The 13,676-nt window shown below is 52.6% G+C and overlaps 1 protein-coding gene across 1 annotated transcript in view; it reads right to left on the reverse strand.

The window, feature by feature from the left end:
• Positions 1 to 9,463: 9,463 nt before the first annotated feature.
• Positions 9,464 to 13,676, reverse strand: part of LOC104131878 (protocadherin beta-16-like) — an 11,595-nt gene continuing 7,382 nt past the window's right edge. The window contains exons 3-6 of the mRNA XM_035900726.1: positions 11,273 to 13,674; positions 10,137 to 10,195; positions 9,944 to 10,032; positions 9,464 to 9,726 (exon numbers count right to left, since the gene is read on the reverse strand). Coding sequence (XP_035756619.1) covers positions 9,464 to 9,726; positions 9,944 to 10,032; positions 10,137 to 10,195; positions 11,273 to 13,674 — 2,813 coding nt within the window. The remainder of the gene's footprint in view (positions 9,727 to 9,943; positions 10,033 to 10,136; positions 10,196 to 11,272; positions 13,675 to 13,676) is intronic.

Consider the following 13,676-nt stretch of genomic DNA (forward strand, 5'->3'; position numbering starts at 1 on the left):
TAGTGGCTATTTTAGCCAGTTTTCAATGTTCTGCCCATCTTTCTTCCTTCTTTTGGTAACAACAATGCCAAATATTATCCCAAGGTAGAAATTCTCCTAGCCTGTTAAATTAGACAAATCTCCCACCATAATTTTATTTTTCTTTCATCTTCCTTTGCTGCACAGCAGCTGTGCAGGTCCTGAATGCCGCCTCCTTTTTTCTTTCACAGACCTCCCAAACACATATGCCCTCGAGGAGTTTCCTAGGCCAGGGCACAGAAGAAAGCAGAGAATGAGCAAAACCAGCAACAGCCACAAAAATATTTTCGGGGTTGATAAATGTTCTTCAGTCACATGCCACTTTGTACCATCACCACGATGAGTGAATCTTTTTCAATAGCATGCACGTCTTAAAGGAATATATAATTATGTGATTTGTTGATGTTTTGCTCATTTTTCAGTCCCAACCTCCTCATTGCTGAACTCAAAAAAGGGGAACGATGAGGCACATCCAAAATGACAAAAGGTGTAAAGTAGAACGCTGTAACGATACAAGCAAACAAAAGTCAGGAGGATTCACTTCCCACATTTTTTTCCCTTTTTTCCCCATCACATTTGCCTTGAGAGCGGAAGAATCAGCCATACTCTTCATCACCTGGAGAACAGACATCCCAGCAAAGACAAGATGGAAGTGTGCTCTGATGATCATACACAGGCAAAAGGGACCTCACTGGGGGACATCAGCTCTCCCCAGCGCTAGGGCATGTGGAAATGTTTGGGGAAGAGAGAAATGGGCAACCAGGGCTCATGGGGCACCTCTCTGAAGTAGGAAAAAATACTTCATTATCTGCAGACTCTGCTTCCGCCTGAACAGATTTTTAAATGGGTGCTGAGGGCGTAGGGTCAGGCCCTGGGGGGTTTTACAGTTTGACAGGAAGGCACAAGGCTCGCATCGCACAAGTTTTCTCTGAGGTACAAACCTGGTGCAAATCTCTGCAGGCAGAGAGGGTTGAATTATCATCCGTGATTCCAGAGGCTTGGGCAGTTTGGAAAACTTCTGGGACCAGCTGGTCTTCCACCACCCCTCCTAGGTCACACCACAGCCTTAGATAAAGCCCCTTCTCTCCACCAAGTCTTATATGCCCCAAACTTCCAATGTTTAAGCTTAGGTGAATGATCCTGGGTATCGGAAAGACACTTGCTTCTGCTCAAGCAGTACCAAAATTGCAAGGTCACCTGATGTTTGAGGTGGGAGGCCGAAAAGCTGGGGCAATCAGCAGAGCCTGGCTGGTGTGCAACTGGTAGCCAGGCACGGTTACAGGGTAGAGCCGGGCTTTGTGAGGGTCCTGGAAAACTTGGCTCCAAATGAGAGAAACAGGAATACTGCACTGGGCTGTGATATTGCATGGGGCTTGTGGCCTAAATACGGAAATGCCCAAATTGTCTCCTTCCTTGGTGTGGCCACAGCACCATGTGCATCTCTCTTGGGTTAAGGAAAGGAAAAAGCTGTGCTCACAGAATGGTTGTGTTTGGAAGAGATCTCTGGGCGACATCCAGCCCACCCCCCTCTGCTGAGAGCAGGCTGCCCAGGACTGAGTCCAAGCAGTGATTTTACTCCACGTTTGTTTCCTTGGGATCAGCTTTCAGCATCTGGAAGCTGAAAAAGTGGATTTGTCTGAAGAGTTTTGGTTGATTTGTTTTGTTAGCGATACGTCCGCATCACTCTTGTTTCGGAGGTCTTTCTGTGCACATGAGCTTTGCAATGTTCTCTCTTTGTCAAGCCTGCTGTTCTCTACTCATCTTTAAGACAACAACCAGCTGCGTGCACGCCAAAAGATTTTACTGAAAAAAAATGCAGAAAGCATCAAACAGTCCAGTTAAGTCAATGGATGGCAGCCCCACAACCCCAACCTAGAAAGCACGGAGAGCTGCATCTGGATTGATACTTAATTTGCCACCAAAATAAATAAATAAATCAAGCCTTAAGCACTGCAGGGAAACAAAAGCTAGTGCACATTAGCATGCTGTGTTTTGCAAACTGCAGGACACCAGGGACTGCAAATTTCTGCCAGCCGCTCTGGTTAGACTTGCAGCGTGGACCCCTGTCCCCGGTCTCTGATTTTTTTTGTTTTCCTCAACCTTTTGGTCTCTTCTGGGCAGAGGCGCTCCCAGGCCCGCCCCACACGGGCTTACAATAAGATCTGCTGTCTCTGGTTCCTGCCCAGGGCCTTGGTTTGGCCAAGGGGCTCACTAGAAAGCTGTAGCTTGAGGAATTCTGCAGCTGCTTTATCCCTTCCCAAGGACGTCAGGCAACGCTGTTCTTCCAATTTCTTTGCTAGGCTTAGTCCACTGCCTTGTTTATGACTTCTTGGCTTTTCCACTGAATCCCAGAAAGAAACCAGGCACACAATCCTAATGAAAAGCTCGGCATGTAAAGGGAGAATTTATATTTCCCTTCTTGCCTTTGCTATTGGTTTTACAAGTGGCTGCTCATCAGAAACCAATTACTCCAGAAAGGCCTGGGTTTGGGTCCCTACTGGTGTTAGCAGGATGAATAGCCTCATTTACAGCCTCTCGACTGGAAAACAAAAAGTAATGATAATTAAAAAAAAAAAAAAAAAGTCTCTTCTAATTCTTTCTGCCCCTGTTGTAATTCACAGGAAAATTAAAATAATAACTCTCTCCATGAGCGTGTTATGCAGATGCCAGGAGTCAGGGATAAATGGATCAAACTGTCCCAGGCAAAGTCCCCAGAGAAGGAACCTCTGAGCAGATAACGGTTACGCCTTGCAAGATTCAAAGCTTCTCCAGCAATGCATTCTATGCAGAGAGGAGGCTCTTTCATTTTTCTTTCTTCCTTTGTTTCCCCTCTTTTTCACTCAAATTCCACCTGCAGGAAGCAAAAACTTCTGTGATTTTTTGCTGGGCTCGTTTCCCACTCCATCTCCACTTCCCAGTTGCCTGTAGAGGTCCTTTGTGAAGAAAATTCTCCCTGCCAACAGAATCAAGCGTTTCACAACTGGGTCCCAGCACGGTCCTCCTTCCTCATTCGGTTTTCCTGGGCAGAAAGCTGTGGGGGGAAGACACGAGGGTCCCCACTGTGTTCCCCAGCTCTGTGCTGTGTTTCGTCCCTGCAGCTCAGATCAAAGTTTTCAATTTATCTTTTATCTTTGTAAAGAAGAGATAACATTAAAATAAAGTCTGTATCTTGCTCCTGCTGGTCTCCAAGACAGGAGGAGCAGAAATGATCTTCTAACGCTTCCCTTGCAAGACTGGAAGTGTCTTGCTCATCATCTGTGACACCCCATGTAGATCCACACTGGTTTCCAGGCACCACAATGCCACACACAAGATGGCTCAGTAGACACAACCACAGTAGGTAGGATGGTTTTGTCCCAGTTGGGTGCTGGTTGTGTAGTGTGTCATGTGGGCACAATTTCACCAGGGATTTGGCAGCGTGAGGTCTCCATGGATTCATGTGATGTCTTGAAGTGCCTGGAAGTGATTGGGTCAGCCTTCTGCTCAGAGCAGGGTCAGATCTGATCCAGCCTCCCTAAGAAACTGTAGCAGATGTAAAACTTGAGGCAAAAGAGAGGCAGAGAGGAGGGCCTGATGGTGGACCCACAGCGACAGGAGGAGCATGCTGAAGCCTGTTCAGATATCAAAGGAGCATCACCATCATGAGCGCCATCTGACAGGCACGGAGGGAGTCAAATGGCTCATGCCAGGAGGCACAACCAGCCAAGAGGACTCGTGGGGAACATGGGAAAAGGATTCACCCCAGTTGTTGATCTCCTTACATACTGGGGCACCTACCAGACTATTTTTCAGGGGGAAACTAAGAGGAAGGAAAGATGGTTTAGGTAGGCTGAACATAACATTGCATTTTCTGGCAACAGGAAATTTAAGCTTTAGTTTTAGGACTCAAAGCAAATAGCAAATCTGTTCCTCTGGTCTCTGATAAAATACCACTGACAGGCAGGTGCTGGGCGTGCAGGGCTTTATCTCTGCTTCTGGTGAATGATACTAAAGGAAGATCAAGGAGGAGACTGGGGACAAGGTGGGATTCAGCCGCAGGTCAAACTCCTTCCATTTACACACCCGGGTGGATATGTTCCAGTGGTCCTCAGGGAGGCTTTGGAGACGTAGTCAATACAGACTGAACAGAGCAAGAGTGGTGATAAACTGGGTGCAAAAGAGCAGCAGCTCTTTGACAGAAAAATTAAGCCTGCAGCCCTCCCCTTTGGCAGCATGAAAAAAGCTTTCTGTTAGTTAAAACACCAAGAAATATGGACATGGACTTAAGAGGAGGCTGGTGAAGCTCCAAACTAACCTCTGAGTTTCAGATAGACTTGGGCTGAAAAAATCCCGGTGTAGAGACCTGCGTTGTTGATTGCACCATGATGAACGCCAGTGCTTTTCAGGGGAAGGTTTGGGTACAGAAATTCAGTGACTCACTGCAATGGGACAGAACAGATTCAGATAGCTCATCTTTGTCTCTGGGTTCACATAGCAATTGATCCCCAATTTTTGTATTTCACATGCAGCCCGCTATCATGCGGTCTCTGCATCCTGGCCTATCAGAAATCCCACCAATGCTCCTAATAATTTGCTTGACTGATGGCTGCTTTTCCTGCTTCCCTTTCCTTTGTATAAGTATGATTGATCTTCTGTGCAGGCACAATGTATGATAAGACCTTTCTGGAGCTATTTAATGCTATTTTCTATTGTAGTCATTATTGAAATGCACAGATTTGATGTGCAGACCTTAGTGACCCTTCTGGGAATCTTTGCGCTCTCTTCATTTCTTCTGATGCATGTTTTTCACCTGTTGTTGCAGATATCCCTAGCGATGAATTAAAATGAGTATCTCATCCCAGATGCCTGCAGATCCGCTGGATGTGCTTCCAATGGTCGACTGCACAAATGTTTTATTTTTCAATCCGTTTAACATGAACTTGTTTGCCCTGCTTCCCGGCGTTGGAGAAACACTTTGAATTCCAAATGCTGAAATAAAAATGTCTGCTATTGTTTAAAACATGCAAAAATGTATCATTTATTCAAATGTAAGATTTGTAAGTCACTGAATTTCATGGGAGACGACTCATTAGTCAAAGTGCAGACTGCACTAGAGGTCATATTTAATTTATTTTCAAAGCCTTCATTCATGCTTCTTGGTCCAGTACATCATAAGTTATTCAATACACAAAGGTGTCTACTTATGTCTCACAATAATTAAGCTGATTAAGTCATATTATCACTAACAAGAAGCATTAATTCCACTTGAGCGAACGCTGCAAACAGAGTCAGTGACATTTCCACTGCTTAGATTGAAAACACGTTATAGGCAAAGCGGGGAGGCCAAAGCTTCCCTTAGCCCAGGCCCGTTTCTTCACCTGATCTCTGTGGAGGAGTTGGCAACTGATGTTTTCAGAGCAGTAAAAAAAAGAAGAGGTGCAAAGGAGCAGAGAAAACCAGCACGTGATGACCATGCAGCCCGCTTTTCAGTGTGGCAGAGGCCAAATTATTATGACAAAAGCGAAAGGGTATTTATTTCTACAAAACATCCGCGGAGATGAAAAAGGAAGCAGGATGGAGAGGAGAGGAGAGGAGAGGAGAGGAGAGGAGAGGAATAAAAAGAAAAGTCCTAGCATCTTTGGAGACTAATTAACCACTGAGTGCCACAGACTTCAGGTTCAATCCAGAGCCCTTCAGGGTCAACACGCAGACTCCCACTGGTCTCCATGGATTTTAGCTCTGTCCTGCTGATACCAATCCCTATGGGGAGCTGAGACCATGTGTTCGTGGCTCTACCCAGCCCAACCTGACCACATGCAGGGTGCTGTGTCCTCGCTAAGGTTTCTTGGTGGCTTCACTGGCTCATACTTGACCCCATGTGTGGCAGACTGGAGTAGAGCGAAGCACCAGCCCCTCTGGGTCCTTCCTCTCTGGCCTCTTTTCCCTCTACCTCTGGATTCACTTTGTCTCCCTGGTATACGCTTTCAAGTCATTACTGAGATATAAGTAATGTTTCCATCCACAGAGTCTATTCAGCAACAGCAAGAACACACCCCCCCATTTGTACTGGTGCCCAGAAGCTCTATGCATCTGCCTCGCATGGCCCGCAGCATTTTGCAGCCAACTGCACCACATGGCAGCTTTCCTGCTGTTGTAGAAGCAAATCTCAAGCTGGCTAGCACATCCCTGAAAGCCAGGTTTGCCTCTGGATCTCCGAGAGAGCTGGAACGTATGGGAGGCGCATATAGGGAGTTTGCGTATGCCTCCGAAGGGGCTCTCGTGCCCTGTGCATTACCAGGCTACAGAAACCAGCTAATGCTCATGGACTGTGCAGGAGTGTAAGCGCAGGAAGAGCTGTAAAAATAACCAGTTGTAGGGCAAAGGCCTTGCATTTTTAATGACACCCTGCCCCTGCGGGAGATCTTCAAAGGAGATCTCATCTATTAGATGGACGATTCTGACCAGGCGTGCCCCTTGAAGAAGGGCTAGTAGTGTGGTTGAATTAGATTTAAGCAAGTGAGTGCTCTCTCCCTTTTTATTGTCCTTTTTATCGATAGCATTGATTAAGAAGAGAGATTGGAATTTAGCTCTTGGCAGTGCAGGGCTTCCTTCAACTAAAGCAGAAGGAGATCCTCAAGGATGTGGGGTGTTGAGGCCTGGGCTGGGTGCTGTGTTGACTCTCAAATCCCTTTTGGAAGAGGCCTGACCTGTATTGTGCAAACCTGGGGATCAGCAGGAGGTGCAGATATGTCTGCGAGGCCAACATGATGCACTGGGGAGCGACACACTCGCGGGGGGGTGGCAAAAGCTGGCTGCCTCATTGCTCAGCCACATGAATTTCCAAGGACAGGGGTGCAAAGTCTCCATTTGAATGCCTATGTGGTTTGGGGCTCATTTTTGAGACCTCCCTTTGGGAAGCCATACCTGGGAATCTGATACAAAGCACCAGCTCCGTGCCGTTCTTTAGATCCTGGGTGCCATGAAGCACATGCACAGGGTGCTTTTGCTGTGTCAGCTAAAACACAGCTAACGGCTCGGCCCTGCTGCAGAGGGGCTGGGGCTGAGCCCCTGTGGGCTCCCTGAGAGGGGCTGCAGTCCTCTCCTCATGCCTGACCAGCCCGCCTGAAAATGGCAGGGAAGAGATTGCCAGAGCTAATCCAGGAGAGGGAGACGCTCATGGCCCCACAGGGAGTCAGGTCCATTTGATGCTTTTATTACTTCTTGAGGCCGTTATTAATTGTCTTGTATCACTTTACATAATTCTCTTGTTCTTTCGAGGCAGTGAAACAGGGTAATCCTGTACAGGGGTCTCGGGCAGCAGCTGCTTGGGGTTCTTTTTTTACCCTTAACGCTCTGCAGAGGCCATTGAAGAATGCACTCGGCAGCAGAAAATCCTTCATCTGCCATCTATCTGGGACAGGACATGTTTCATCTACTGACAGCCAGGCACACATGAGCCGGGACTGAAGCCACCAGAAGCAGCCAGGTCCCTTTCATGTCCAAAGCACTGTCCTCCTGGGTCCCTGACTCCCGTCAGGCCCTTTTACGTGTTCCCTGCCCCCTGCTTCCGCTAAAGAGCATGTTACCCCCTTGTAGGCAAGGACTTTTCTGGGTTAATCCCAAAAGCCGCACTGCAGCCTCCCCAAGCCAGTCACTGCGCAAGCAGGGGATAAGAGAAGGACAACCACAGCGTGGCCATGGCAGGGCTTCATCTGAAGGTGAACCTCTTCCCACGTCAAGTCAAGAGTCATCCCACCAGCAGGTACAGGCTTGCCCATTCCCAGGTTGTTGGTCCCTACACCTGCCAAGCATCCAGGTTATCGCTGCGACTCCCGAGGCAAGCTGGTGGGTGGTGAGCACCTAGGGGAAAGCTTAAATGAACTATAGAAAGCAACGCACAGTAACAGCGACAAGCCATTTCTGCCAGATCCAGCCCCTCTCCCCAGCGGTTCAAAGCCCTTTATGCCCATGCCTGGGTGCAAATCCCTGCACAGTCTCTGCCTGAGATGGAGCATGGAGCAGGGGCTGTGTGACATCTCCAGCACATGGCTCCTGCTGGCCATGACCCCAAAGTGCTCCTGAATCCAGGGAGGGAGGGAAGGGGACCTTGAGCCCCCTGCATCCAGGTGAAGTGAACAAAATGAGCTCTCCTGGGTTGCTGCAGCAACTCAGGAGGCCAGAGGGGCGTGCATGTCTGCTGGAGCTGAGCGCCCTGCTCCAAGGGCTGAGCAGCCATTCCTGCCGTCACGTGCGGCTCAGGGACAGCCAGAAGCCAGGGTGAGCTATTAAAATACAATTTATTGGTACAAATCAGACACTGTGAAACAAACTTGGTTTAGAAAGAGCTGTCATGTTCTGCACAGATGGGTTGGAAATGAGCTGTCCCGTGACAGGAGCGATTGGCAATGCCAGCAGACAGACAGGTGGACAGGCGTAGCATGAGCAGGGCAAGGGGAGGGACTGTTCCAGGGCTTGAGTCCTGCCCTCGAGGGCTCCTGACAGCCAGCTAAAAATCCTCAAGTGAAGCAGGATGCAGTGGGAGATGTCTGCCCTATGCGGGTGGGACCCCCAGCGCAGGGGTTACCCTGGGCGTTCAGGACTTGGGGAGAACAGAGATCTGGGTGAAGGCAGGGGGAGGAGGGAAGAGGACGGTCACCTATGCTGGGGCCCCTTCGATGGCTGGAAACCATCTTTCATTCAGATGACATTGCCTTGGGCTAGAGAGCTACCCAGCAGGGCCTCACGTTGTGCATCTCTCAGCTACTTAAGCCAACAGCTCTTCTGGCCATCCAACCTGTGTGTGCTCCAGCCCACGCTGCTCCCAGCGCAAAGACTGGCTCTGCTCTGGACTTTGGGTCTCCAGCCCTGCAAGTTGGGTCGGGGTTTGAAGGGAAGCACCCACAATGGCTGCATTTTGCACTCACTCCCCGGAGAAGCCAGACACCAATGGCTGCTCTGGAGGTGCAGCACATCCCCCTGGATCTCAGGGACAGAGCAATGGTCGCTGCCCCAGTACGTAGGGTCAGGCTTGACTGAACCAGGCTTGATCTGCATACATTTTCCATGCCTACGGGACAGAAATACAGGCATGCAGCTCGGTACGTTCACACAGACAGACAAGACAAAGAAGTGACAATGTTTACAGAGGTGGATGGTCCCTAAGGGGACATGGGAATGGGTAAACTCAAGGCAGATTTGCTTACATCTGGTCATATGGACCCCCAACAGCACCCGCTGCCAACACAGGTCTGCAGGATGAGATGGGAGAAATGCACCCCCACCCCCTCCTTCCCTATCACTTCTCAGTCTCTTGCTCTTTAAATCCCTTCCCCACGCTCTAGTGAGCAGCCCCGCAAAGTCCTGAGTGGTCCATACATGGAGCTGTGTGCTGCAGGTGGACCCAGCAGCTGAAATAATGCGAGTGATGCCCAGGGCCTTGGGCAGAGCCATCCAGGCCCAGCGCTGGTCACTGTTTCAGGTCGTTGTTGATAACCACGCTGTCATGCATGTCACAATAAGTTGTCATCTTCTTCCTCTTGCCAAAGGTGGAGAAGCTGTTCTTGTTCTCCCGGCCCAGGAAGAGGGGTCCATCTTTGCTGGAAAGCAGAGTTGGGGTGCCGGGGATGTAGACATTGTGCTGATAATCCAGGGCTGGGATGTGCCCTGGGTACAAGGGGCTGTACTGGGGTGTCCAGACGCTGTTGGAGCCTGCCGAAGCCTTCTGAAACTCTGGAGGAAAGACAAGTGTGAGACTGGCTCAAGGGAGGTCACACTCATAGCTCAGTGGGGCCGTGACATCCATGTGCCACCATCCTCCCTTCCGGGGCCTGGACATCCCTTCCATGCAACAAAACTCTACCACTGCTAGGACCAGGGATGTGTCCCCCCCACTGCATCTCCACCGAGCAATAAGAGGGTCTGGTCTTCCCAGCACCCCAATACTAACCAGAGACAGGGCTCACGAGTGTGCACAGCCTCTCATGCTCCTTCTGGAGGGCTCTGCGGATTTCCCCCACGTCCTCCAGGCTCTGGGAGCTAAAAAGAGGAGACCGGTTCAAAGCTGCATTGGAGATGACCTCCCTGTCCCCACATTCCCCTTCCACCCGCTCCCTCTGTTCCCGCAGTGCCAGATTTGGTACCTCTTCAGGGCAGGTCGCTGCGTGCTTGGAGGTAGCCAGTCCATGTTGGGCTGTTTGATCTGGAAAACAGAGGGAAGGGCGAGGCTGGTTATCGGGACCCTCTGTTTAATCCGCCCTGGGACCCTCTGTTAATCGGCCCAGCCCTGCCAGCACGAGGCTTTGGTAGGCAGGGATGCAGGACTCCATCTCCTCCTTTGTGGAGAAGCAAGCAGCATGTTCCCATTTTAGGGAAACCGAGGCAGTGTTGAATCAGCCTGTTCCCTTCTGGACCTTCCCCACCCTCCTGAGACATTGGGGTTGTCTGGGGCTTGCTCTCTGCCTCTGGGAGCTTAATTGCCAAGGTCCCTCCTTCCAGGGAGAGAAAGGGGCTTTTCCTATTTCTGTCAGTTTTAAAAAGCCTTTTTTGCAGGTGAGATGGTCACTTAGCCCAGGTTTCGGGCACCAGTGGGTGAAAGGTGTGGAAATTGGCTGCATACCCAATGTCTCAGGGGGTTTGCAAACAACTAGGGGCAAAATCCCATTGATGTATTAGAGAAGTGAGTCCAGCAGTGCAAGGAGCTGTGTGGGGAGAGCCTCTCGGCAGCGAGTCTCGGGGTCTCCTCGGAAGGGCTGTTTTATTAGAAGTCAAATGTAAGTGGATTAGACGCCTCATCACTCTCCATCCTTGTAATCGTGTTTCAGAGAGTCTTTCATCGGGAAAATTAGACATTCCTCATTTCAATACCTAACAAACGTTGACATCAAAATCCCACCCCGAAGGCACAGCCTGGTGCGGCACGGCGGCCAGGCCTGGGTGTCAGAACTGGGGGCATGAGCGGTGCTGGTGGGGACACGGGACCAGTCCCGGGTGCAGCAGTGGGACACTGTGGACCCCCGTTGCCTGTAATAGATGCAAAAGGCGGTGGGATTTCCTCTCGTCTCAACCGAGCCTGACACTCCCCCGGTAATTAGACCCGTCGGGAAGCTCGGTGGAGAGTTTTCCTGCTGCCTGACGGCTCCTAATTCCTGCACTGATCAAAGGCACCGGTTATTCTCTGGGAAAAGCCGTGCCTGGTTTCTCCCACAGCAGAGGCTGAGGGAGGGGGCTGGGGGGGGACCCGTGGAGCACCAGTGAGCAGTGCTGGGCATGGCGTTACCTGTTTGGATACCTGGAGATGCTGGCCCGGCCGGGACCGCTTCCCGGGGTCCTTCTCGTTGTTCCGGGGGGGGCTGCAGGGTTTGAGGAACATGAAGTCGCTCTGGGCAGACTCAGGACCGAGGCAGACCTTGTAGCAGTAGCCTGGGGGGCCACCCCCCGGCACGTCAAGGCAGGTGGTTGCTGTGGTCCCCGCCGGGGGCTGCGCCGTCAGGTTGGACGTTTTCAGGCCGTCAGGGGAGGGGCTGGACCCCGGGCAGCAGTGGCAGCGGGGCGGTGAGCAGCTGTCACCTCGGCAGGAGCGGCGCTCTCCGCGGCACCGAATGGCTGTGAGAATGAGGATGGCGAGAAGGAAGGTGAAGGAGATGGAGCCCAGGGAGACAAGGAGGTAGAGGGTGAGTGGAGAGGATGAGGAGGCCTCCGGTGGGAGGCTGAACTCGCTGAAGTCAGAGAGAGTCTGAGGCATGGTCTCCACCACCGAAAGCAGGAGGGATACGGTGGCAGAGAGGGCTGGCTGCCCACCGTCCCGCACCTGCACCACCAGCCGCTGCCAGGTTGCATCCTGCTCCAGAAAGGAGCGGAGGGTGCGCAGCTCGCCTGTGTCTGGTGCCACGCTGAAGAGGGTGAAGTCAGTGGCCTGGAGGAGCTGGTAGGAGAGGCGGGGGTTCAGCCCCGCATCCGCATCCACCGCTGACACTGTGCCCACGAGGTAGCCAGGCCCGGCTGATCGCGGCACCAGCTCGGTGGCCACAGAGCCGTTGCGTGGCATGGGGGAAACGATGACCGGAGCGTTGTCGTTCTGGTCAAGCACGAAGATGTGGACGGTGACGTTGGCGCTGAGTGGGGGGAAACCTGCGTCCTGTGCTTGCACCTGGATCTGGAAGCTGCGGATTTGCTCATAATCAAGGGAGCGCAGGGCATACATGTGCCCGCTGTCCGAGTTGATAGACACGTAGGTGCCCACAGGCATGCCATGGATGTGCCCATCAGCAATGGAGTAGGACAGGTAGGCATTTTGTTGGCAGTCAGGGTCCAACGCGCTGACGGAGCAGATGGAGGCACCTGGCGCGTTGTTCTCCATCACATAGACGCTGTAGGAGGGCTGGAGGAAGCGTGGGGCGTTGTCATTCACGTCAGACACAGGGACAGTGAGGGTGCTGCGGGTCAGCAGGGTGGGGGAGCCCATGTCCCGTGCTGTGATGCTAATGTTGTACTCAGGCACAACCTCCCGGTCCAGTGCCTGCGTGGTGACCAGCGTGTAGTAGTTGCGGAAGGAGGAGCGGAGCTCAAAGGGTACATTGGGGCCGACCTCGCAGCTCACACGCCCGTTGTCCCCAGAGTCCCGGTCCAGAACACTGATGACAGCGATGACGGTGCCTGGTGGGGCATCCTCCAGCACAGGCGTGGACACAGAGGTGAGTGTCACCTCTGGCGCGTTGTCATTCACATCGAGGAGGTGCACAAGCACCCGGCAGTGCACGGCCACGGCCGAGGGTCCACGGTCCTTGGCTTGCACGTAGAGCTCGTGGAGACTGGCCCGCTCATAGTCCAGGGGGCCCTTCAGCAGCACCTGCCCACTCCGGGGCTCTATGTGGAAGAGCTCCCGGACACGTGGCGGCGCGTGCCCGCTGAAGGAGTACTCGATCTCCCCGTTGGGGCCCTCATCCAGGTCAGTGGCATTGAGCTGGATGACCAGGGTGCCGGTAGGGGCATCCTCAGGAAGGCTCACGCCGTACGAGGGCTGGTCAAAAGCAGGCACGTTATCATTGGCGTCCAGCACCATGATGAGGATGTGTGCTGTGCCTGAGCGCTCGGGGACACCGCCATCGAGAGCGGTGAGCAGCACCCGGTGCATGCGTTGCTGCTCGCGGTCGAGGGCGTGCTCCAGCACCAGCTCCGCAAACTTGCTGGCATCACTGCGCGTCTGCACCTCGAGCGAAAAGAAACCATTGGGGCTGAGCCGGTAGGTGTGCACCGAGTTGGTACCCATGTCAGGATCCTGGGCGCTCTCCAGTGGGAAGCGGGCACCAAGCACGGCGGACTCGGCCACCTCCAGCACATATTCTTGCCAGGGGAAGGTGGGCGCATGGTCATTGATGTCCAGCACCTCCACCTCGACGCGGTAGAGCTCCAGTGGGCTCTCGACGAGGAGCTGCAGGTGGAGCAGGCAGGTCCCCCCGGCCTCGCACACCTCCTCCCGGTCAATCCGCTCATTCACGAAGAGGATCCCATTCTCCAGGTTCACCTCCAGGTGCTGCCTGGCCCCGGCCCGCGATACGATGCGGAACCGCCGCGCCGACAGGGTGGATACGTCCAGCCCCAGGTCCTCGCCCAGGTTGGCCACGAAGGCTCCGTGCTCCAGCTCCTCGGGCACGGCGTAGCGCAGCTGCCCGCCCGCCGGGCGC

The sequence above is a fragment of the Egretta garzetta genome, unplaced genomic scaffold (genome assembly GCF_000687185.1).
Source record: "Egretta garzetta isolate BGI_Z169 unplaced genomic scaffold, ASM68718v1 scaffold521, whole genome shotgun sequence".
NCBI classification, from domain to species: domain Eukaryota; kingdom Metazoa; phylum Chordata; class Aves; order Pelecaniformes; family Ardeidae; genus Egretta; species Egretta garzetta.